The following is a 26988-nucleotide window of genomic DNA, read 5'->3' on the forward strand; positions in this document are numbered from 1 at the left end:
GTTTAAGGTTGATATGCACATAAGCTTTGGATTGTATTTGCTAAAAAGTTATTCGAGTTTCACCCTTTACTCGGCGGTTGGTTCTTCGTCTTCGCCTTCCGCAGGGGCTGCATCTTCAGCTGGCGGGGCTTCACCAGGTTCGGTAGACTTTTCCAAATCTATCAGCTGTTTAATACCGTTGTACATTTCACTTACTGCATCAAACTCGGTCAAACCCAGACGGCGTTTGTTGGAGATATCGAAGACGCCTCCTTCCGAGTCGGTATGCTCTCCGCGAGTTCCACGTACCTGAAGGTTGAATTTTCCTGCTTCTTCCTCCAGCTTGGCTCGATTCGAACCAAGGTTCGGCAGCTTGATGTGGACCGATGCCCGGATAGTTGTTCCCAAATTGGATGGGCAGAAGGTCAGAAAGCCGAATTGGTCGTTACGCGAGAAGGCGACGTCTTTACCGATGGCTTCCACTGCACGGACCAAGCGTTGGTAGATGGCACCTGCGTTGAATAGAAAGGCATGGGATCAACTCAGTAAAGGTTTTAGATATTCTTGTATACTAGATACAAATTGCAACATCTTACTACGCTGCCATAGTGCCGCGTCAAGTGAGAGTAGGAGTGCGCGTCTAAGGATTCTCACGCTTCACGCATAACTATAACGCCGTTCTTTTGTTGCGGTTTTTTGTATTGTCTCCCAAATAACAATTCATACCTATTCTAAATACTAGTTTTTTTTTTTTTTTATAAAAATGTGTGTATTAGGGCGCCGTTGTAGTTACGCGCGAGAGTGGAAGTGCGCGTGTACGAAGCCGTAAAAAAGAATATCAACAACAGCAAATGCACGCAAATCCTTTGGACACGCACTCCCACTCTCACTTTGACGCGGCACTATGGCAGCGCAGTTGAAGAATCAATCGGAAGTAGAAGGCCTGTCGGAGTTGATTCTAAACAATCTTATCAATAAGCGACTAGATAGGGATAGCAGAAAGATGTGAATCGTAGGGAGTTGTCCTGGTTCGACAATGAGATGGACTCCCTCAAGGAGTGCAGTCGTGTTATGAGTAATCCAGTGTTTTGAACACCGACAACTATCAAATCTGTCTAACAGCCTTTAGTGACAAAGGCCAGACGCAAATGTTTGTCCAAACAAAGAAGGCGTCATATCCGTGCTGTTCCAACTCTGTTTTGACTAGGTCAAAAAGACGGGTTTCTCCATCCGCACAGTGGACTGCACATGTACCATCGGACCAGCACTGTATAAGACCTGTGTCAAGCATCACCACAGTTCCCAGCCGAAGACTCAAGAATCAAGACGAGTTTACTGCTGTCCTTAACTTCATCGTCCAAGTTATCAACAGCTAAGGTAAAAACTGAACTTTTCCTGCCGGCAGACCTGACGTCCAATGGTCCACTGCACGAATGTATGCTGGCCTTCTTACTCTCACAGAAAATTTGACGTTTGAGCGGTGCCGACACCGCTCAAACGTCAAATTTCGTGTGAGAGTAAGCAGGCCAGTATATATTCGTGCAGTAATCCATATATTAATGACGATGTCATTATCGTTCTTGAGCTTGAGCTTGATTGACCGCCCGCAGTTGCTACTGCAGTATCGCCAGATGAGCTACACTCACACAAGGAACCAATGAGATAGCTGCTTGGGACTAACGGCGCTGCCATAGTGCCGCTTCAAAGTGAGAGTGGGAGTGCGCGTCCAAAGGATTTTCGTGGATTTGCTGTTGTTGATATTCTTTTTTGCGGCTTCGCACACGCGCACTCCCACTCTCACGCGTAACTATAACGGCACCCTAACAGGCATCTTCAGTGTGTGAGCGTTGGTGATCTTGTATTTTTAGGCGACAATGGCGCCTGCTGCGTCAGGTTGCAGGTCAATGAGGAAGGGCAATCGCTTGCCCACATCAGGCCGTTGAATCCTCTGCGCCTGCACAAGGTCATGCGGATGTTGGTGTGTTGGTGCCAGGCGTAAAGCGATAGATTGTGTGAAGATTACTGTGAAGCGGCACAGTCGGCTTGGTTGCATAACTTAGGATGCCGTTATAGTTACGCGTGAAAGTGGGAGTGCGTGTGTGCGAAGCCACAAAAAAGAATATCAACATCAGCAAATCCACGAAAATCCTTCGGACGCACACTCTCACTCTCACTTTGAAGCGGCACTATGGCAGCGCCGTTATAGGCGTTATATGATAGATTGACACTGGCTGTGATGAAAGTTGGAAGGAAGGGAAACGGCTTTTTTTTTCAATCCGTTTCTGGTTCTAGCGATCGCTACGAACACACGGATATACATGAGATGTTTATGTAGGAGAGAGAGAGAGAAAGTAGATAAGAAAGATACAAAGTAGGAGGAAAGGGACGAGCCAGGGATTGAACCCTGGACCTTCTGCATATGAATCAGAAACGGTAGCCACTAGACCACCTAGCTCGTCTGGCAGCGCAGTAAGATGTTCTGAAGAAAAAGCATCTCAAAACAGGAACCGACTTTCCTATCCTGGCCGAAACAGTATTCGGTAAGTTCGTTAACGGTTCATCGAAAACCTGGTAACCGATTATCCACCAACGAGTTTGTCAACTTAATACCACCTATGGAGATTTAAATCGTAGTCTCTCCAAGCTCTTGAAATTAGAAGCAAGGTATTTTATCATTTTCATTTTCATTTTGCAGCATTTGGTGGGGCAATGAGAGCGCAAGTCAGTCCAAAGCCGATGATAAGGAGGGGTAATGGCTGAATAGTCTTTGCTGACCACATAAACGCCATGGGATAGGCCTTTTCATGTGACAGATCCGTGCATGCATTTGTTTACAAAGCTTGAACAACAGCTGCTAACAAGAACGTGTCATCTTCATAGAAGAACTGTCAAACGCCCGAACAATCAGCTGATTTAAGACGTCAAATGAAAAGGCCCATAGGAAAAGGGTATTTTGGTGTGGGATTAGGGTGTTGGTGCAGACTTGACGATATCAATGCTATTCAGTTACAAAATAATTTTAAGGCTCAATAGTGAATCGCATACCTTCCAAAACCAAAAAACAATAATCCACAAAATACCAAGCAAGTCATAGAAAGAAAAAGCGCCCGATTGTTTATTTTGTCAATTATAACAAACGGAAACTTCTACCCTCTCCGACTCGCCAGTCACCCCGGAAAAAATGTCCCTTCAGTTCTGGAAAATATATTGTCCCCAATTAAGCCTTTAACCGAATTGTCCGCGTGGTCTTGTAGTACCCCTGCTAGGTAAGTATCAGTCATTGCCATACATATTAAATGCTAGACATGACCCCATGAATAGCATTTGCATATGTACCATCAGGGTACCAGAATCCGCTCATCTAAGGCCAGTTTTGCAGAAAAACATCATCTGTTAAATGACTGGTAAGCCAATTTGTAATGTTTTTGCATTTTAAGTTAGTTTAATCTAAGTACAATCAGATACAAAACAAGACTTATGTATAACTTTTCATAAGAGTATGATTTTATTACAATTTGTGTGAGACCAAAGTGGTCCTAATTCCGCTCACGGACAAATGTATGCCATCTTTTAAATAGACTTTTGCGGAAAAGTGAATTATTTTTGCAACTCTATGTTTTTACAATTATTTTTTCCTGTTCAGCGGGAGTGTATAATAGTGATCAAATACACTGTGTACTAAAATCGACAGTTTTTACGAATTTCACGTATTTTTTTGCGTGAGCGGTTATTGGAACACATAAAATTTCCTACAGCTTTTTTGGGTCCAATAGCCGCTCAAAAAATTGTACTGTTTTGTTTTCAAAATATATGTTATTTGGTAAATATTGCATAAAATGGCTTTGCTTTCATATAATTTATATTGTCCAAGAATATCAGCGACGAAAAGGGGGTATTTATGCGTGAAAACTTGATTTTTGCAAAAGTGAGCGGCTATTGGGTCATGAGCGGCTACTGGTACACTGACGGTAAAAGCTTTGCTGATGTGACTTTCCTATTAGGCAATTCTCTCATCTCATGTTTGTCTTCAAAACCTTATCAAGCTTAGAAAATTGAAGTTGATAAACAATACATTACAAGGTTCTAATTCCCGTAGAATGAGATCATTCATTCGCACTACAACACCATAGGAGATAATACCACATTGGCTGATTACAGTACAAATGTGAAAAATCTCCCTTTTCCCCCTATCCGCAACCCGGGGACGCGCCCTGTTGGATTTCGAAAGCCTCGGAGAATATTACAAACCTTCAATGGCATTCCCATACACTAACCCACATTGCCCATTCAGGGGTCTGACTGGGCCTATTACCCTCCCTCAGTTTGTAATATTCTCACCAACTTGGAATTATATTTTCCCGGCACATAAATGACTTCGACAAATGTTCGATATACTATGCAGCATCATGATCAATATACAGTCAGGTTTTTTTTACGCGGGGGATACGTACCGCGTAAAAAAAAAAACTCAGTTCAAAATTCGAAAAACCGCGTAAAAAAAGTCTCACCATTTCTCGACGAATCATGCAAAAATAAGACGATGGATTTTTTTTGTATGGAGTTTTCATTTACGCGGCCGCGTAAATAAAAACCGCCTAAAAAGACCTGACTGTAACTACAGTCGAACTTCCATGAGTCGATGTTCCTTGACTCGATATTGACTCATGGAGGTAAATTTTTGCATACTGAAAAATAATTTTTGCAATTTCTCATCGTAATAGGCTGTTTTACCTCACGCAAATCTGACAGGAAAAGGCCTACTTTCCCACACCAAATTAACAGTGCTGTAATGGTTCATTACAGCACTGATTTGCGTTGCGTAATGAACCATTACAGCACTGTTTTCAGTTTTGATCAACTTCTTGGTGATTTCTGGACGCAGCTCTGAAAAAATGTGACAAATGCACAATATAGCCTGTTATGATCAGACTTTCTTAAACATGACTATGAACATCAGTGTACAGTTTGATGATAATTTTTGTTAAAACTATCCTCAAGCGGTAATTTATGAAATTGCAAAAAACGTTGTACGCAACTCGGTGCAGAACTCGATTTTTCCAGCACTTGTCGTAATTATCCAACTCGGCAAGCCTCGTTGAATAAATGTACGACTCGTGCTGTAAAAATCTTCATTCTGCACCTTGTTGCGTAAACTACTATTCTGGGTTACTATGATGATCCCTTCAAAAAACTTCCCGAAGGATTTCTGTTCCACTACTCGATATTTCTATGAGTCGATGGTCCCTTCAATATCGACTCATGGAGGTTTTACTGTATATCAGATGACTTGAAGATCTGATTTTTACAGAATTAAATCATTACTGAAAAGTACATCGGCCAAATGCCTGAATTCAAAGATTCCTGGAAGATATTACCCAAGCCCAGGGAATGAACCGAATGCAATGCAATTTTGATCATTTATGACTTATATAATGAGCTATTAAAAACTTTTGAATAAACTTAAAATTCTTTACACGAAAGAAAATTATTTCGATTATATTATTTTTCTAATATAACACCAATTTATCCAAAACTTCATCATCGTTTCAAAATTCGAGATAGTAATTATAGTTAATTGAAATTCCCTCTAATTGAACTGAATATTTTTATGTTTCAAAGGAAAGCAACCAAGTAGCCGGCATTAAATTAAAAAAGTAATGGGATGCATTTGAGAAATAAATAAATTTACTGAAAAAACATGGAATAACTTTTTTCTAATTAATAATTTTAAATTAAGTCAACTGTTTTTCAAAATTTATTATACATATAAGTCATAAATGATCAAAATTTTATTGCATTCGGTTAATTGAATCCGGAGATATAACAGCTCAAAGTTGGCTATCGGATAATTATACCTTTTTCTAGAATCTTTATAACTTCGTGTAGAATGGTACGACGCGGGGATGAACCAGCCTCGGGCTGAAAATCCCCATAATAAAGAGCCAATAATAATAATAGAATGGTACGATCTTTTCCAAATTTGAACCACTGATACATAACTAGTTGATGAACTTCAGTAAAAATTGAGAATATTTTATGCCCTTTTCGAAAAGTTACAGCGAGTTGAACATTTTTTGAAAAGTGAAAATTTTACCTGTCCCAGTTATTTTGAGTATCCCCTGTATGTTGGCTAGTGTTGAGACCAAAGAGAGAGCTATACAACTGACCAGTGATGTACGATCCATCCATGCTGAAGGAGGCTTCGAGATACGCATTTATCTATTGAATTCCAGCGCTGTCGTCGTCGAGAGTCTGTCACGACAATTCTGCCACGCCTCATCTACCTAAAGATCCTACATCTGACGGGATCGATGGGAAGCTGGTGTGTGTGTATGTGTGTGTGTATGTGACATGGATTTAAGCGCTGCTGAGTGTCCGTTTAGTCAGTATTCTTCGCTGTTACCAAATCAAAACATCAGTTGAACCCACAAACAACGTAGAGCTGCACATTTTCTGTGATGCCAGCGAGAATGGGATCGTGGCCATGGCGTACTTCTGGTTTGAAGAAGAAGGAAACGTTGAATGCGCTCTCGAATGCGATCGAAAACTCATGCGGCTCCTCTAAAGTTCCTCTCAACCCCTCAGCTTGAACTCCAGGCTGCTGTATCAGGAGTTCGCCTCGCAGATTGCATTGCCAAGTCTCACCAGATGAAGATTAGTCGCCGAGTCTTCGGGATCGATTCCCGCGACGTAGTCTGTTGGAATGGATCAGATCATCGACGCTATTATAGTGTTTAGGATCAGTGAGTTGCTTGACACTACACGGGCTAGCGAATAGAGGTGGTAGCTAACAAAAAAGGACGTAGCGGATGAAAGAACGAAGTGGCAAAGGCTGCTAGACTTTCTACTGATGGTTGCGTGGTCTCGACTTTTTGTGGCAGGCCGTAGAGATTTGAGAGCAACTGTGGATGAATCCGATTGTACTCCCGAGGAACAGCACCTAACCAGATTCGCCCAAAATACAGCACGTTTTTGTACAGAAATCGATCGTGTCCGCAGAAAGTGTCAGCGTTGCAAAGTTCGCCGAGCAAGTCCATAGCCCCCAGCAATGGAGAGATCTACCGCCTGCCCGATAAGCAGCATTTAAGCGACCATTCTCCTACACAGGAATTGATTACTTCAGGGCGATGTCAGTGCTGTTTAGTCGGCAGGCGAACCGAGAAACGATGGGGATCTGATCATCTGCAGGACAACCAGGCTTGTACGTACGTACACATCGAGTTTGCACATTCGCTGACGGCAGACTCATGCATTCTAGCATTGCGCATCTTCATAGCTCGAAAAACCGCATCGTTAGAGATTATCAGCTACCGAGGAACAAGTTTCATCGGAGCCTCGCGAAAGCTGCGCGAGGCACTTAAGTACCATTAAACCGGGGTCAAATTGATCTTCGGGTCGAAATTGATCAGACGTTTCTCAATTCGATTAAGCATACTTTAAATAGGGCACTGCACTGTTTTGATTTTGTATGGGGCTTTGACGTTTCATGGCCTTGTTGTTTACAAAATTTCTATAAGAGTGAAAGAGAAGGAAAGAATTTCGTGCAGTGCCCTATAGTTTCCTCACAAGTGTTAAGCTGTTGGAATCAGATATTAGGGTAGGTAATCAAAAGTTGAACCAAATTGCGGCTTTCCAAAGTAGCGCAAATTTTGAATGATTTTTTCTCCCATATGGACATTATTTTCTACGGCAAAACCTTATGTACATGAAAGCCACGGGTATAAGCTTTCTGTTAAGTGGTAAAAAGTTTGTATTTGCACCGAATTTCATTGAAAAATTCGATTATTCGTCAACAATGATTTTAATCTTAATTTGAACCATCGTAATCAAAATTTGAACCAATTTTAATCTTAATTTGAACTACTGGCGGCAGCAGCTCGAGCATCTCCCTCTCTCTCTCTCTTCTTGGCGTAACGTCCTCATTGGGACAAAGCCTGCTTCTCAGCTTAGTGTTCTATGAGCACTTCCACAGTTATTAACTGAGAGCTTCCTCTGCCAATGACCATTTTGCATGCGTATATCGTGTGGCAGGCACGAAGATACTCTATGCCCAAGGAAGTCAAGGAAATTTCCTTTTCTCCCACAACAGCTAATTTCGTGCTGAACAATAGAAAAACACATGGATCTGCTAATTCACATAACTTTTTTTCATTAGGCAGTGGAATTTCAACTAAGAATGTTCTAAACTCTTCAAAAACTTGGAAACTAAATTTGGAATTTTTCATCCCCCAAGAGTAAACAAAACAACCACTAGCGCAGTCTGCAGGCTAACACTGGAAGCTCACCCTCGTTTACTAGTCCAAATTTAGATTACAAATGGTTCAACTTAAGATAACATTCTCCAAGTAAGAATTACTTAAATTTGATAATTTTATGACAAATAATGCGGAATATTATTCGGTTGGTGGATTCTACGATAAATAAGCTCTCATTTGACGTGCTCACATATTGCGTGTGATACAATGCATGACCTGTACGAGTGCACCGAAAATGTGCTTTCTCTGGGGGGAAATGGGTGAAATCACAGTGATTTTTCAATTGCCTGTTTTCCATGACAAAAATGCTTTTTTCAATGCTTTTAAAGTCCATGTTATCAGGTTATATTACGGAAACCTGTTTGACATCTTTTTTGGGACAATATTTGCCTAAAAAGTACGTCGTTTTAATGAATTTTGAAATGGTTCTAATTAAGATTACAATTTAACTAGTTCAAAGTTTGATTTCTTACCCTATGCGATATTTCTAAAGAATCTATTTAAAGTATGATTAATCATTTTCATTTTCATTTTGCAGCATTTGGTGGGGCAATAAGAGCGCAAGTCAATCCAAAGCCGAAGATCAGGGAGGGGTAATGGCCGTAATAGTCCGTGCGGACCACATGAACACCATCGGAAGGGTAAAGGTATAGGTTGGGGAAAGGAATTGGATTAGACTTGTGGCACAATACAAATCATACCGCGAAATTTAATGAAGCAAAACTTTAACAATTTAATTCATTATCACCGAATCCAAACATAAAATACTATAATTAAATTAATTAATTATCGATTTTTGCGGCTTAACCAGCCGAATGGAAGTTTTACTTTATTCCAAAAGCTAGACTTTACATATACTGGCGTGAGTGAGAAATGGACAAATTGAGGTGAAAATTGCGAAAAAGTTACTCGTCCTCTCGGTGAGACTCGAACTCACGACTCCTACTCACTAGACAGGCGCGTTGCCGCTACGCCACGAGAAGACTCGAAGACGTAGCTGCTAACCTGAATTCAAGTTCAACACAAAATTCCGAGGTTATCTTTTCCACAGATTGCACCCCTTTCGGATGGAATGAGATGTACATACACACTACGCATATATTGTATATGTAAAGCCTAGGCGAGAGCGCATTGTTTTTTGTGTGTTGGAAGTCCACACACCTCTCATCGACGACTGTGTCGAAGAGATCGCGTGGTGAGCGGAAAGCTTCCAACGGGTCGCGACGTTCTCAAACGACCGGTTACGGAACATGAGTCCGTTGCTCGATGACATAATTAAATTAATTAATTATCGATTTTTGCGGCTTAACCAGCCGAATGGAAGTTTTACTTTATTCCTAAAGCTAGACTTATGCTACAATATATGCGTAGTGTGGATGTACATCTCATTCCATCCGAAAGGGGTGCAATCTGTGGGGAAGATAACCTCGGAATTTTGTGTTGAACTTGAATTCAGGTTAGCAGCTACGTCTTCGAGTCTTCTCGTGGCGTAGCGGCAACGCGCCTGTCTAGTGAGTAGGAGTCGTGAGTTCGAGTCTCACCGAGAGGACGAGTAACTTTTTCGCAAATTTCACCTCAATTTGTCCATTTCTCACTCACGCCAGTATATGTAAAGTCTAGCTTTTGGAATAAAGTAAAACTTCCATTCGGCTGGTTAAGCCGCAAAAATCGATAATTAATTACCGTAATCCGGGGTAACATTGATCAGAATTTTCGATCTTTCTTGAATAATTCTCTTGTTTAAGCAAACGTTACATGTTTTATATTTTTAAAACAAGTACTGGCCCTCTGAGTATGTGTTAAGCCACTCGAAAAAGTATTGCAAAACTTTAAAACATGTTTAAATGTTTTTTAATCTAATTTTTGATTTTGTTGTTTTGGGGTAACATTGATCATGTCAGTGATCAATGTTCGTTTGTGTTGAAAATACCCTTTCTTACTAAATTCGGGGTCGCTGATTTCGAATATGTTGTCCAAATTCTTACAAGTTGTGTATTTTTTGAGATACTTTAGGATCAAAATCCTCCAAATCGCGAAAAACGCCTAAAGGTAGGCAATGGCTTAAGGAATTGATAGCCTACTTTTAATAAATCGTATATTTTATTGAAAAGCAGTATTTTCATAAAAGATTCGGTTATTAAATCCAACTCTTGGATATCATATTGAAGTAGTATAGGGCACCGCACTGTTTTGATTTTGTATGGGATTTTGACGTTTCGTGGCCTTGTTGTTTACAAAATTTGTGTTAGAGTGAAAGAGAAGGAGAGAATTTCATGCAGTGCCCTATAGCGATTTCGAACCTCATATTGTATCTAGTATTCTTCAATGCATGAATGTTTGACCGTGTATCTCATTGCGGTACAAAAGACATTTATGGAAAAATCGATTTATTTCAATGTTTATGAAATTCAAATTTCAAGAATTACATGTCATTTAATAGCTAAATAATAGCAGATAGCGATATACCATTCGATAGCAGAAACTGATTCAATATAAAATGCTTGTTTGACCATTTCATGAGGTCGGTCAAGCCGATCAATGTTACCCCGCTGATCAATGATACCCCGTTTTACGGTAATTTAATTATGTCATCGAGCAACGGACTCATGTTCCGTAACCGGTCGTTTGAGAACGTCGCGACCCGTTGGAAGCTTTCCGCTCACCACGCGATCTCTTCGACACAGTCGTCGATGAGAGGTGTGTGGACTTCCAACACACAAAAAACAATGCGCTCTCGCCTAGGCTTTACATATACAATATATGCGTAGTGTGTATGTACATCTCATTCCATCCGAAAGGGGTGCAATCTGTGGAAAAGATAACCTCGGAATTTTGTGTTGAACTTGAATTCAGGTTAGCAGCTACGTCTTCGAGTCTTCTCGTGGCGTAGCGGCAACGCGCCTGTCTAGTGAGTAGGAGTCGTGAGTTCGAGTCTCACCGAGAGGACGAGTAACTTTTTCGCAAATTTCACCTCAATTTGTCCATTTCTCACTCACGCCAGTATATGTAAAGTCTAGCTTTTGGAATAAAATAAAATACTAGTAAAAGATAAAATATACAATATTGATTCTAATTTGAAATGTGTTAAAGCCGTAAAATTATGAAATGATACCAACTATTCTTCTGAATTCAAAAATTTGGTGAGAAAAAAAATTGTATTTTAAATTAATATAAAGCAGAAGTTTGTGTTAAAGATCAAAGAAAAATAATAAGTTTTCAAAACACGATTTAAATGAATATGCTGTAAACCTGATCATGTCGTTATGAAAAATAGATGTCTACTAAAATTCCTGCTATTTTATCTGTCATGCTTCAATTTTGGAGATTAACAAAACTGGAGCCTCTGTCCAAATAATGAAAAACTTTATTTTAACACTAAGCCCACAATTTTCTACTGGCAGTCAACTCGTCTACGTTCTACTGCAAAACAATTTTTAACCTATCGTCCATTGTCTCCGAGATTCCTAACGTTAATGATGAGTGAGTGCGAGTGTAACACAGAGACCTCCCATACCCACTCTTGCGTTACATTTCTGGATCTATGCGAGCAGAACTATGACATGACTTAGAAAAATGGTGATATGCTCACAGCGGATACTCCTTTGGTTCCCAATAGCACTTACGACCGATTTCTTCACCTACGCTCAACTCCAGTTTTATCGCTAAGATCAGGATCCAAGCGGAGGTGAAGAAACTGGCTTAACTGCTATTGGGTTAAGCCCTCCCATCGCGGCAAGATCGAATATCCATGGGGAGGGATTTAAAGTATGATTAATCATATTCAAAAACGACTGATCAATTTCGACCCGGAGATCAATTTGACCCCGGTTTACGGTACGTCAACGAAAAGATGCTCATGGCCGTCCTAAAACCAAGTGAACATTCAACGCGCCATCTACACCTGGCTGTTGAGAGCGTTCCAGTCAGTTTCAGTCAGTTAAGAAGACCATGAACGATTTTGACCCTCTCCAACTCCCTACGGATGAAATTCTGCGAACTATGCTGGTGTTGATTGTGGATGGCAATTTTGAGAGAAACTGCTGGCCATAAGGACGCGCGGCAGTCAGAGCAAAGGGCAGACAAGTACGTCGACCAGCCACCAATGTCGCAGTCAGTGTGAATGGAGATAAGTCACAGGAGTGGAAAGCAGTGGCGTACAGAGTGAGAGTGTTGCAACCCTACGGAATGGCCTGATGCCGACCATTTGCTCAATTCATCAAACTGAGTTGATTGGTATTGAGACTTGGTCCTCAGGGCCATAGATAGTCGCAAAGTCGGGTTTTCAGCGGTATTTATACACTACTTGTGGGTATAAAGAAGAGTAAAAAAGAAGCCCGAAAGCGCGTCCAAGGCTTCAATGTTTGAGCAATAGCTGTTTTGGCAAAGGCTCAAGTTGGTGCGTGGATTGTCGTTTAGTATTCGTAAAGATATAGATTGAGTAAGGATTATGAAGAACAATTCGCTGGATTTGTAGGAGTTATATGATAGATTGTTCAATCCGTTTCAGGTGAAATGATCGGTATGAGTTTTATATACAGAGATGAGGGAGAAAGTAGATTGAAAGATACAAAGGGAACGGGTAAGGCGTTGAACCCAGGACCTTTTGCCTACGTAGGGTGGGGTGGGGCAAGATGGGTCGCATAAGGATGGATCATTATAATTTTGTAAATACAAATCGTATAGGTTTGTATTCGTCCTCTAATCTTTAATACACTAGTTAGCTATGCCAAATGTCGATGAAAAGTTTTTTAAATACAAAATATGATGTTAAACAAGCACTTTTAAAAAGTGATCGATTTTGCGCCGTGAAAAAAAGGCGGGGCAAGATGGGTCACCTTTTAAGTAATTCACATTTTCTCAACGAAAAACGTCAAAATATAAGATTTGTTCCGCATTCATATATGCTCCATATCCATACTGAGTAAACAAGAGCTACTAGTAAACTTTTTATAAATTTATTTGGAATATAAAAAAAATTACAATTTGAGTGGTCCTAAGGCGACTTAAAAATTGATGTTTTTACTAAAAAAAATATCATAATTTTATGTAATAATTTTGAGTGTTCATTCCGCTTGATTGTAGTCATTAATGAGATAGTCTTGTAATAAAAAATAAATAACTTTTGAATGCTCCAAAAATAAGTTCAAAATTGAAGGTGACCCATCTTGCCCCGCGACCGTTTATATGGAGATTATATGGAATGTATCGCATAAGAAAATTGGCTAAAAACCATTTTATTTTTTATTTCCAATGAGAGTGAATAATTTTTCAATCAATGCCCCAAACTTTTGTATATTCATGCTGGTCATCTAACAAAATTATTAACATAATCAAAACATGAGTAATGCGCCCAAAAATAGCACTGACCCATCTTGCCCCGCGACCCATCTTGCCCCGCCCCACCCTATTAGAAACTATAGCTATTATATTACCAAGCCCGTCAAACTTTGTGCGTCGATAGTAAGGCCAGTACTACACAGGGTCAAATATTTGACAAGGAAAGAACTCAAGAAACAACATCAGTTTAACACTAATGAAAATTTGATCGAGTCAAACAAGATGTTTGAGCATTGGTTTCTTTTCGGACAAATATTTGACCCTGTGTACTAGCAGCTTAAGGCCTGTAGTACACAGCGTCAAATATTTGACAAGGAAAGAACTCAAGAAACAACATCAGTTTGACACTAAGGAAAATTCGATCGACTCAAACAAGATGTTTGAGCATTGGTTTCTTTTTGGACAAATATTTGACCCTGTGTACTAGTAGCTTAAGTATTATGGTTAAGATAGTGTGTTAAGATACACCGGGGCAAGTTGAAATGGGTGTGGCAAGATGAAACACGAAGTTTTGAAATAGATTTCAATACAATTTGGAAATTTATCCATCGCTAAAAGATTGTTTGAATCAACAACTATGTGTTATAGCAATCCATCTTGCCCCACCCGTTTTAACTTGCCCCGGTGTACCTTAGTTGAAGTAGCCACAACAGCATCTGGTTTAAGTCACGGTTATTTCGCCAGATGCCCACTGGCCCACATTTACTCACCCAAATCGCCACCCTTCTCCATGGAGATGATCCGCAAGTGGTCCTCCTCGTTCACCCAGACGACAAAGCTTTTCGCCTCGTTGTAGTAAATGGCCCGGCCAATCGGCCAGAATCGACACGCTTCGGCCGCCTGCAGAAACCGATCGCCCTCCTTGAACAGATAGTGATCGTCAATCAACTGTTGCTTCAATTCGTCCGACATGGTTTCCAGTGGGTGGAACTCGCCCTTCAAATCATCCTCCTCGAGGCCCGTCAGCACTGTCTTGATGCGGTCCATTATCTCCTCATACATGGCCATCTTGAGTCGCGGATTGAAGGGGAAACCTTCAATTGACCGACCACAGCGCACCCGGGTGGAAATGATGAACTCATTCTCCGGATCTAGGTTCTCGAAGGTGCTGGCATCGCCCCAATCACTCGCCGGATGCGGTGCTTCCGCCAGATTGATTCCGTGATACTCGTCAATGATTGGATTAAACAGTGGAGCAAACAATTCGTAACATTCCGCGTCCGACGCGTAGATTCCCACCCCGGAATCGTGGTTCTCCAGTCCGGACTGGATGCAATCCAGTAGGGTCGATTTGAGAGCCGTTTTCTTCTCTTTGAGTTCATCGAATACTTCCTGTGTGAGATGCTTCTTCAGCAGCGACGTGCACTCTTCATCCTCCTGCAACTTCTTGAAACCTTCCTCGAGGGCTAGGGCCACTTCGCTGGCCGATCGGCGCAGTTCTCCCTTGTACGACACGATTTCCCTCTTGAGACAGCAAATTTCCTGCCGAGCGTCGGCCAGTTCGACAATCATGTTGGCCACTTCCTCGTCCGTTGGGCACGTCTCGCACATGGTCTGCCGGATGAACTTGCACGCATCGTCCGGTTTCTCCTGCTCCTGATACAGCCTGATCAGGGCCTTCGAGAGGCAATCGATGGCCCCGGCCGATTCCAGGTACTTACGGAAGGCTTCACGTTTCTGTTCCAACTTGAGGGAAAATTAATTAATCGCTTGGTCAGAAGGCCAATTCCGATTGGAAAAACTTACCGAAGCCATGATTGGTCAGGGATTTTTTTTTATTCGCACACGCTGGAAAACCGAAAATTTTACGGATCACGAGAATTTTTCACCCAATCGGGACCAAGTTCCAAATGAAAATTTTCACCTTGATGGAAGCATCCAAACAACGGCCTACTGGCAGAAAAAGTGGAAATTCCTGAAGAGAAAGGAATTGTCATAGCAACAACGAAATCAACATCAAATGCCACGAGGTCGCGGTCACCGCACGCTGCTGCATGCGTGTATGCCCAGGTTGCCTCGATGCCTCGATATGCGGGGGGTAAAGTGCGCGGGAAAACCTGGGAAAACCATAAAAAGGACGAATATGTTTGTCCCTAGGTTTGTCCTTGTGGGGCGACGCATGGGCGGGCATGATAGATGGAAGTTAGCTATGGTGTGCCACAAATCAATCAATACCCAATTTTTATGAGGTTTTTGTTTTTTATTATCTCTTTCGCATTGTATCGATGTAGCTATGTTTGATGGCCGACTACGAGCCGTTGGTTTTCCTGAAAAGACCGTTCAGCCTGATCGGTCACGTGGCCTTCAACGAGACTCGGGTCCCAAAGCGATGCCCGGAGGTGCCACGGATTACGTTCAACATATCGTACCACCTGCCGAAGTACGTGCAGGATGTGTACAACATCATGGACACCGGAGACGAGAACTGCCCAAAGGAGATTCTTCGACTGACACCGCCACCGTTTTCCGGAAATTGTAGTGCCACGACGTTCGCTCCGCTGACGACAGTTTCCGGGTTGGATGCCAGTTTCAAATTTGAACAAGTAAGGTTGACTAACCTTGATACTTAGCTACTTAAGTAACATTCTTTACGTTAAACATGTTCTAGCTCCCCTCGTGGATAGTGGACTTACTGCACAGATTGGACCACCTGGCCTCGGCAGTGGTGCCCAGGCGCGTCCAAACGCTGAACATCACGGACCATTTGGACGTGAACGTGAAAACCGCTCGGTGGAGCAGTGATACGGATATCACGATCAACGGGGGCACCATTTGGATTCCGACGCGGTACAACTATAACGCAAAGCTGTACCACCCCAGGAAGAGTAGCATCAATTATGGTTTTACGAGTAAGTAGACTTTTAGTAATGTATTGTCCTATGTACATCAAAAAGACGGGCTTGGTGGTCTAGTGGCTACCGCTTCTGATTCGTATGCAGAAGGTCATGGGTTCAATCCCTGGCCCGTCCTTTTCATCCTACTTTGTATCTTTCTATCCACTTTCTCTCGCTCTCTCTTCTCTACATATCGCACCCTTAATGCTAGAACTAGGTAACTCATTTTCGAAAGTACGGGTAAAAATGGCTAGTAGAACTTATCCTGCTATAAAACATACACTTTTTTGGTCTTAAATGAAGAATCATTATGTGTTTTTGTAGTTTCAATCGACAAACTTTTGTTTATTGTGGTGAACGTTCAGATGTAAACAAATTGTTCGCGATTTCGCAAAACCAATTACCTAGTTCTAGCATTAACGGGACGATATACAACTCATGTATATTCATATGTTCATAGCCATCGCTAGAACCAGAAACGAATTGAAAAAAGTCGTTTCCCTCCCTTCCAACTTCCACTCACAGCACAGTGTATATATAACGCCTATAAGTTATGCAACTAAAGCGTGCTGTGCCGCTGGACCTTATTCACCTTATTCACCACAAATCTATCACGAACACTATAAATAACCCTATCCATGGATCGCATCACCGACCCAACGGTGACTCCCAGATCTCCCATCCTTTCCGTCTAACAAATACCCCAGTCCGTGCGGGTTGTGGAGACGCAGAGTGCTCTCGGTCTCTAGTACAGGGCTGGTAGCAAGTCACTTTTTAGTGACTTAGTCACTTTTTTTTGGGTTGGTCACTAAAAAGTCTCTTTTTTCAAGGTCAGGTCACTAAAGTCACTATTTTCACCTAAAAAGTCACTTTTTTCAACTTTTTTGGGAAATTGATAAAATACGGATTGAAAAATATTCAAAAATGTTTAACCATCAAATGATGCCACATTAAAAAAGTCAAATTTTCCCTATACAAACCGTTCCATACAAAAAAAAAATCGCTTCGCAACTACTTTTATATCTTTCTTTAGGATCCATGGGAGGCATTGAAAGAAAATTGGCTACTACTTGCTGCTGTCCTGCAATTTCAATCAAGTTGTCGGCGATGATTGAAATATTCCAACATAAAATTACCATATTATCCATTGAATACCTCTGAGGAAACATTTGATCATCATGACCGCTTTTCTCGGTAGATCAATCATTGCAGAATCTAAATCTGGTATTAGATTTCTTAGTGAAGCGTGTTTTTACGAATTGGAATCTATTTTGTTAACTAGATCAGTCATTTTCATGCACAGATAAACGCTCAAAAGTAAGCAATGCCCTTGTAATTTCAGAGTGTTGAAACTGTTGTGTTAAAATTGTTTATTTAAATGTTTACAACACCTCAAATAATGAGAGTGAACCATGCACGGTCTTGAATAATCTTTAAAGACCTTTACAGCGCTTTGCGGACCTCTAAATTCCTTCGTGGACATTATTACATTACGGACCTTCACAGACATGCACAAGCACTGGTTGTTTCGTAGACTGGACACAAAGGCTTATATTCCATGGAGATCTTGTAAGATCTGTACCATGTATACAGTTCAATATAATACTCCATTTACTTGTTAGAAGGGTCATTGGTCTGGGGCGTATACAATAGTCATTCGTATAATACTAGTTTTGCTTGTAGATCCTGCACCTACATTTCATGGAGTTTTGGGACGACCTAGATCATATGTAGAACTAAAAGTAGTAAAACTGTTATAGAAATCTTCAAAACATATGCCTTAAAAAAACAACATCAATGGAATCCAATCACTGTACGTGTGTATCGAAACAACTTTTATGTATATTGGAAGACTGAGTTCCATAAAGTTTGGAGAGTTTTATAAACTAACGCAAACATATTTTGTATGGGGCCGCCCCATGATGCGTCGGTGAGAGTGCAGGCCTAATAGCAAGTCGCTATTTAGTGGCTTGGTCATTATTTTAAGTCCCCAAATAAAATTAACAACTTCTCCCAGAATGCTTGTAACTACATATTATGAAAATTCATCCAGAAACTATGAGACAATTCAAATAAATTAGTAAATATGGGACATTTTGATGAAATTAAGAGTTCTATTACATTTTCATAGGCTATTAAAAAAAACCGTTGTTTTCTTCTTGTAATTCTTCTGAAAATTTCCAAGGGGGTACGTAGAGAATTATTTCAAGTATTACATCAAAATTACTTAATCACTTTCTGTTATTCATTTTATTTTATTTTGAGAGAATTTTTGCAAAAATATTCAAGAATTATATTTGAAAAATTCTTATTCAAATTCAGTCGCACATTTTTAAGCATTTGTCTATCTAAGTTTCCATCAAGGTGAAATTCATGACAGAAAACATCCAACAAGTTTTCCAAGAGTTTCATAATTTATTCATTTTTTCTTTACATAATTTTCATGCCATGCTCATCTAGTTCTGCACAATGTATTCTATAAAATTGTAAATATATGCAGCTTTGTACAATTTTAGGAATGGAAGATGAAAGTTTTTCTTGAACATTTTCATTATGCGGTACTGAATCAAATTCGTTCTACAATGTTTCCTCACTAAGCATATTTTTGTGCCAAAAGTCACTATTTAGCCACTTTTTTTGCCATCTGAAAGTCACTATTTGGTCACTATTTCAGAGATTTTGGTCACTAAAATAACTATTTTGACCATCAGTTCCTGCTACCAGCCCTGCTAGTAGCAACAACCAGTACACTCTAACATTCCTTTCCCTTCCCAGCTGACTATAAGGACTTGGCCGGCGCCGTTATTGATCAAATATGCATGAGCTGCTAAAATTGCACTTTGAGAATAAGTGGAATGTCCCAGCCCCTTATTCAGTTGGATCTCAGTGCAACTGGTACCAGTTCAGATCAATCACGGAGGAGCAACCATTGACATGTATAGTCAGAATTGATCGTTTTTTTTTTGATCGTTTAGTAATGTATTGTCCTATGTACATCAAAAAGTTTTGTCAAATGTTGTTACTTGCAATACTTGATATCTCCTCGTTTTGTTTTTTATTTATGTACTCATTCTACACGTCGAATAAGGTAAAAAAGTGGGATCGGACGTGTCATCCGATTCCCGCGATGAACAGAGCCGGTGTGAGTGAACACCGATGAACTCTCACCGCATTCCCATAGCCGATGTTGAGATTCGCGGATCGTGGAATTGTCGCGATCAAGCAACGTTTTCGCGTGAGATTTGTTGCAACCTCAAGAGATGTCGAGTGAAGAGGGGGAGGGGTGGGTGGTAGTTTAACCCAGAAACCCCCGCCTTTGCTCACGGTCCTACCTCCTACTCCACGTATATTTCTGCTAACTTTTTTTTTATGTGATCCCTTCAAGAATTCCGCTAGGGATTTTACCTGAAACTCTCCTATATGAATAACTCCAAATAATTTCTCCGCAGTAATTTCTTCAGGGATTCCGCCAGGGATTCTTCCAAGCACTCGTCCAGGTATTCTCCCAGAAATTCGTTTAGCTACCTATGACTCCAAAAATTCCTCCAGGATTCAAGAGTTTCTTACTGGATTTCCTTCAGGAAACCTTTCTAGGAATCCAGCAGAAATTTATCCAAGGATTCTTTCAAGAATACCTCCATGATTTCTTTAGGAATTCTCACTGGGATTCTTCCACGGTTTTCCCTGATATTATTCCAGGAATTTTTTGAGCTTCCTCCAGGAATTGTTACAAAAATAAAAGAAAATAAATTATTTACAAAGGATTAACATATAACAACACATAGAACCTTATAAATGCATAAATTAGAGACATCACAAATGACGCAGCGCAACACATAACATAAATGTGCCCTGTTATCCAGATGGATAACATATTCCGATCACAGGATGACGAGGTTTCATGTAAGGGTTTGTGTCCATCAGTCATCCAGGAATTGTATTTTAGTTGGCTGTTTGCCTTTTAGTTCACATCATTTGTTGCTGTGTTCAGAGCTTGGTTTTGGCTAGGAAAACTAATCCTAATCGGGCATCCCGTTTCGGGTTTCGATACTAGAGCTCTATGACTAGAAGTCTGTGCCAGGGAAAGGTTTACAACTCTAGTAATTAATCGCGGCCCGAAATGGCCTGAATGTTGGCAATCGAAGTAGGATTGCAATTCATGGGCCTCTATTCTGCTAGAACCCTATAAATGTTAATTAATACTAGGGTAATATTTACAAGTTAAAATTCAACATGTAGCACAAGGAACGAACGAATATTGAACTTTAAACACATTAAACAATTATTCTGTCTTATTATTGTAACAAATATTTATACCCGTAACAGAATTCCTATGAGACTTCTCCGGGGATTCATCCAAGAATTATTCCGAAGATTCCTACAGAAATTTCGGAGATTTCTCAAGGGATTTCTCCAGGAATAACTCAGGAAATTGCTTTAGGGATTCCTTCAGGACATCCTCCATGAAATATTCCAAGGAATCCTCCAGAAATTTCTGCAAGAATTCCTCCAGAAACACATCCAGGGATTGCTCAAGGAATTCCTCCAGCAGTTCCACCAGGAATCTACTTTTAAGTGCGTATCAAGCGTATGAGATCCATACCATCGGACGGTCATTGCCCGGTTTGATTCAATTCAGAGTGTACGGCGCGTGCTCTACGAGATCTCTCTTGGAAACACAGAAAATAGACAGACGGCTTAAGCTCGGAGATTCCTTTAGGATTTTTTTTTCGATTCTTCAAGAATTTCCTATGAGTTTTCTCAAGATATTCATACAGAAGTTCCTCCCTGAATTCTCCCGGGTATTCCTCCAGGAATACCTCAAGCATGACCTCATGGATTTCTCTAGGGATTGCTCTGAGAGTCCTCCAGGAACAAAATTAGAGATTTTTCCAGGTGTTCCTATGAGAACTACTTCGAAATTTCTCCAAAGATTCCTCCAGTAATTCTTCCAGGAATATTTCCAAGAATTCCTATTAAAATTCTTCCAGGGATATATGCAAAAACTCCTCTATGAATTCCTCCGGGGATTTCTCCAGCAATTCCTCTAGATATTTCTTCAGAAAGAGCTCTAGGAATCCCTCCAAGAACTTTAGATTTTCCTCCAGCAATTTCTGCAGGAGTCCCTGGAGGAATTTTGGAAGAATCTCAGAAGGATTTTCTGGAGGAATATCGGGAGGATTCCCTGGATGAATCTCTTCGGTATTTCTAGAGAAACCTTAAAGGAATTCATGCAGGAATTATTTGACAAATACCTGAAGGAATGCTTGAAAAAAACAGTGGAGGAATCCTTGGTGGAATCGTTGGAAAAAAAATCTGAAGGAATCCCTGGGGGGGAATCTTGGAGGAATTCCTGATGGTAGCTCTGGAAGAATTTCTGGAGAAATCCTTAGAGAAATTCTTGGAGGAATCCCTGTAAAAAAATCTTGGAGGAATTCCTGAAGAAATATCTGGAGGAAGATTCCCTGAAGGGTTCATTGGAGAAATTCCTGTGGAAACCCCAGGAGAAATTCCTGAAGAAATCCCTGGAGAAATTCCTGGCAGATTCTTAGCATTTCTTAGAAAAGTCCCTGGACTCTAGGAGAAACCGTTGGGAGAAATTCCTCATGGGAGACGTCTCATAGAAATGTCTGTAAGAACCCCTGAAGGAGTTCCTTGAGAAATCCCTATAGGAATTCCTGGAGGAATCCTTGGAGGGATTTCTGGAGGATTTCTAGAAGGAAACCTTTGCTAGAGGTCTCGGAGGATTTCCTGAAGGAATCTGTGGCGGTGTTTCTAAAAGTGCTCTTGGAGGAATCAGTGGAGGTATTTTTGGAGAAATCTTGGAGGAATTCCTGGAGAAATCACTGGAGGAATTCTGGGAGGAATCCCTTTAGAATCCCTGAAGAAATTCGTGGAGAAATTTCTGAAGAAATTCCTGGAGGAATCTCTGGATGAATTTTTAGTGGAATTACTAGAGGATTGCCTGAAGGGATCTTTGGAGAAATTCCCGTCTGAACCCCAGGAGAAATTCTTGAAGCAATCCCTGGAGAAATTCCAGTCGCAATTCCTTGAGGATTTACTGAAGGAATCCAAGAAGTATTTAATTGAAGAATCCTGGACGAACTCCTGGAGAAGTCTCATAGCAATGCCTGTGCTAATCCCTGGAGGAATTCCTTGAGAAATCCGTAGAGAGAAATCCTGGAAGAATCTTTGGGAGGGATTTCTGGAGGATTTCCAGGGGGAATCCTTGGTAGAGGTCTTGGAGGATTTCCTGGGGAATCTATGGAAGAATTTTCAAAAGAGCTATTAGAAGAATCCCTGGAGGATTTTTGGAGAAATCACGGGAGGAATTTATGGAGCAATTCCTGAAGGAACCCCTGGAGGATTTTTTTTGAGAAATCCGTTTAGGAATCCTGGAAGAATCTTTGGGAGGGATTTCTGGAGGATTTCCAGGGGGAATCCTTGGTAGAGGTCTTGGAGGATTTCCTGGGGGAATCTATGGAAAGAATTTCTAAAAGAGCTGTTGGAAGAATCCGTGGAGGATTTTTTGGAGAAATCACTGGAGGAATTTCTGGAGCAATTCCCAAAGGAATCCCTGGAGGAATTCGTGGAAAAATCCCTGAGGTATTTCTGGAGTGATCTCTGAAGAAAATCCTGCTGGAACCTCTGGAGTAATTTATGGAGTATTCTCTGGAGGGATGCTTAAAAAATCACTGGAGAAATCCCTGGTTAATTTGTAGTATTTTCAGAAAAATTCCTGGAAGGATCTCAAAAGAACTTTTGGGGAAACCCGTGAAACAATTTCTGGATAAATTGCTGAGCACCTTCCGGAACCAGTTGCAGGTGCCCATGTCGCGGAATAACTCCGATTGATTAGGTCACGATTGGATTTTCGGAATTGGGGAAATGGGGTCAAAAATGTATTTTTGGAAGCATGTCAAAGTTTTTGGACATTTTTAACCCCTTAATGTCAAATATGTTACAAGCTCTCAACCCATTGGAACCAGAGGGGTCATATAGAAACGGCTGTATAAATTCACATATTCAAAAAAATAGAATAGAACATCCTGAACACCATAATGTTTGGAGATAGGAAATAATTTACATACCTGTTATTTTAAAAACTGAATTTGGATATGGGTAACGTTCATATGTATTCATTTAACCTTCGTCAAGAACATCAAACGGTGTTTTATATTCTGCGATATTCTAGGTGTTCCAAACTGTTCTGTAGTGAAGTCCTTCAAATCTACAAGAATAATTGTATGTATTTTCGCCATAGCATTATACTGGGACTCGTGAAGCTCTTGAAATCTCAAATGTCATTTAGAGATACTGTAGGGATATTCCTGGTCAGCCAAACTACCTTGGAGTTTATAACTTCAGGTCTATACTCGTAACAGTAGCCATATCTACTACACTGATTAACGTTGCATAATCAACTGCGGTTAGGCATGGTACACAAATTACGTAACGCTAAAATCGGCCATTTCAGACCCCCTCCCCCCCTATGTAACGCTTTTTGTATGAAAACCCAAAAATTTTTGTATGGATCGTAACGCAACGCTGGACTCCCCTCCTCCCCCTATAGCGTTACGTAATTTGTGTACGATGCCTTACTGGGCCAACCTGAAGTCTACTAGAAATTATTATAAACCATTGGGATATTCAGGGTCGTCTGAGTTGTTTTATAATGAAGTCTTTCAAGTCTACAAGAATAACTTTATGTGTTTCCGCCATAAACAATAGCATTGCATAATCTGCTGAGATTCGTGATGCTCTTGAAATTTCAAATATCATTTAGATAAACTATATGGATATTCCTGGACAGCCAAAGTACCTTGGAGTTTAGAACTTCAGGTCTACACTCGTAGCAGTAGCCGTATATTCTATACTGAGTAAAGTTGCATAATCAACTGCGGTTACTGGACCAACCTGAAGTTTACTATATATTATTATGAACTTTTGGGACATTAAGTGTCGTCCAAACTATCCTGAAATTTAGCTCTTGACAGTAACAGTAGCTATTCTCACTATGAATTGTAACATTACACATCCAACTGTAATATGTAATCCCCTTGGCATTTCATGAGTCATTCCAAGATAGTTTTGAGACATTCAACCAAACTACTTCGGAGATCATAGCTTCTGGTCTACACTTGTGATAGCTTTTGCCAGTACGTTAAGTAGTGTTACATGCACTGTATTTACCAAAGTAGATCGAGGAACAATAAGCGTGATTATATATTTTTGGGAAATTATGGGCCATCCTTACTGTTATGGAGCTTTGTTGATAAAAACAACCACTGTAATATGAGGTGATTTTGTTTTAGATTGTGACGTTACACAACCAAATAGGAAGCATGAACCTCTTAACTTTCAAGGGTCATTTCATGATAGATTTGTGATAATTTAGGTCATCCAATCTTTCATGAAGTACACAGTTTTATATCTGCAATGCTAGCATGCTTCACTAAATAATAATACAAAATGAACTTTATTCACTAATATTCTTCAAAGACTAGTAAGCATTGTTTTGTACCTTTGAAACATTTAAGGTTGTTAAGACTTTTATGATACTCATTTTTTGAAATCTACATTCGTTGTTGTCATTAGTTGAGCTATAAGAAGTTACGTTACCTAGTGTACCTAATCTGACATTGTTTATTGAACGTTCAGAAGACTTACTGGACATGATAGATTACAAATCGTAGCTTTGTATAATGAAAAAAGTTACCGTTACTCCCGTAGATTTCAGGATCTGAACTCAAGAACAATTTGGATGACCTAGGATATTTCGACTGTTCTGATACTGTCTTTTGAACTTTCAGAAGATTTACTGGACATGATGAGACATGAAGATTACAAATCGTAGCTTTGTATAATGAAAGAAGTCACCGTTACACGCGTAGACTTTAGGATTTAAATTAAAAAAACAGTTTGGATGACCTAGGATATCCCGACTGATCTGATACTGGCTATTGAACTTTCAGAAGACTTACTGGACATGAAAGGCTACAAATCGTAGCTTTGTATAATGAAAGAAGTTACCGTTACACCCGTAGACTTCAGGATCCGAACTCATTAGATAACCTAGGATATCCCGACTAATCTAAATACTGTCTATTGAACTTTCAGTAGACTTTCTGGAAATGATAGATTACAAATCGTAACTTTGTATAATGAATAAAGTTACAGTTACACCCGTACACGTTTGGATCTAAACTCAAGAACAGTTTGGATGACCTAGGATATCCACAAAAAAAATTGTTAAAGGGTTTAATAATTCTATGAACTTGGTTTTAGAAAATTTAGTTGAGTATAATTATGTATTGCTTGATCAAATCACATTTGGTGGACAGCCCACTGCTGTCGGACTTAGTTACTCATTGTAGAGTGGTAAAACTTCCAAAACAAGGACCTGTTTTCTTCGAACAAACAAAGCTTGTAGGGTAGCGAACCACTTGTGCAGCGGCCGGTATTTTGGGTACTCTTCGCTACAACTCAGTCAATTCCAAACCAATTGACTTGAAATTTTGTACACGGCTAGATACTATACGTATCTCATTGCGTTCACAGTTCAAGAACTGCCAGCTTTCGTAAGCGTACGTCATTGCGCTTTGCGGCTATCGAGAATGGAAAAGAATTTTTTGCATCCCTCATCTGTAGAGCCTTTTGACCACTGCGTCCATTATTTAGGAATATTGTGGTATGACTCATAAAAGAATTTTAGTAAGACAAACATTGTTATGGAGACCGAGAATCCCTGCATGTCCACAATGGTATCAGTAATTTTTTTTTTTGTTAGCATGGCACAATAGATTTGATTGAACGGCATTATTCTTTGTGCACAACCTATTTATTTTCTATATGAAAACGATCTACTCGACTAGGGAGCAAAATCCTTTCAGTCATTTTTTCAGTCCATTTTACTTTGGCTGTGCGTTCTCGAGGTCGGACATCAACAAGGACCTCAAGCAGACCTTGTTGCGACTTCGTAAATTAACGATTGCGGCCAAACAGGACCATGATAAACTCGTGGCAACTGCGGTAGCAGCCCGTGAATCTGAAAGTGCCAAAGTCTTACGACAAGCAATCGCAGCAGCGTGCGAGGCAGCCGTTAGTACAGGAGATTCCAGGCAGGAGGACTGGTACCAAGCAATGGAGGCGCTTTCCTTATCAGACGAGTCCGTACAGGTCTTGAAGGCGATGAGGAAGTTCGTGAAAGTTGGTTCTGACACACGCAGTACTCGGCGTACTCGTACAAGCGAAATGATCCTCGAGTTCAAGCGCCAATAAATGCGGCAACAGTGCTAGGTGCAAGTGTGGCCAATGCAGTCTTGGTTCAGGTACCTGTAGCGGACGGTAATACGACCTTTTCAGTATGTAAGCTCAAGGTGAGAAAGTCGGTTTATCCGCTGGAGTTACATGAGCAATCGGATTGTCTTGAACCGGGACACTAGTCACGAGACTATAAAGGCCTTGACAGTAGCAAGATTTGTAGCTGATGTGCTTGATAGGTTCCGACAAATATGCTTACAACACGCACCCCACTGAAGGTCCAAAATGTCCTAGAGCCTCAGCTGACAATTAACAGTGCA

The 26988-nt window shown here is 40.5% G+C and overlaps 2 protein-coding genes across 3 annotated transcripts in view; one reads left to right on the plus strand and one right to left on the minus strand.

The window, feature by feature from the left end:
- The window catches only part of LOC115263428 (vitellogenin-3), a 54823-nt gene that overhangs the window by 9838 nt on the left and 17997 nt on the right, over positions 1 to 26988 (plus strand). For both annotated transcript variants that reach the window (XM_062859037.1, XM_062859038.1), the window contains exons 8-9: positions 15803 to 16114; positions 16180 to 16420. In XM_062859037.1, coding sequence (XP_062715021.1) covers positions 15803 to 16114; positions 16180 to 16420 — 553 coding nt within the window. The remainder of the gene's footprint in view (positions 1 to 15802; positions 16115 to 16179; positions 16421 to 26988) is intronic.
- LOC115263432 (arginine kinase 1-like) lies at positions 9 to 15523 on the minus strand. Its single transcript, XM_029866732.2, has 3 exons — positions 15318 to 15523; positions 14282 to 15257; positions 9 to 491 (listed from the first exon to the last, which is right to left on the minus strand). Exons 1-3 carry the CDS (start codon positions 15324 to 15326, stop codon positions 67 to 69), a joined length of 1410 nt encoding a protein of 469 aa, XP_029722592.2. The 5' UTR covers positions 15327 to 15523; the 3' UTR covers positions 9 to 66.

Source organism: Aedes albopictus, chromosome 3 (assembly GCF_035046485.1).
Source record: "Aedes albopictus strain Foshan chromosome 3, AalbF5, whole genome shotgun sequence".
Taxonomy (NCBI): domain Eukaryota; kingdom Metazoa; phylum Arthropoda; class Insecta; order Diptera; family Culicidae; genus Aedes; species Aedes albopictus.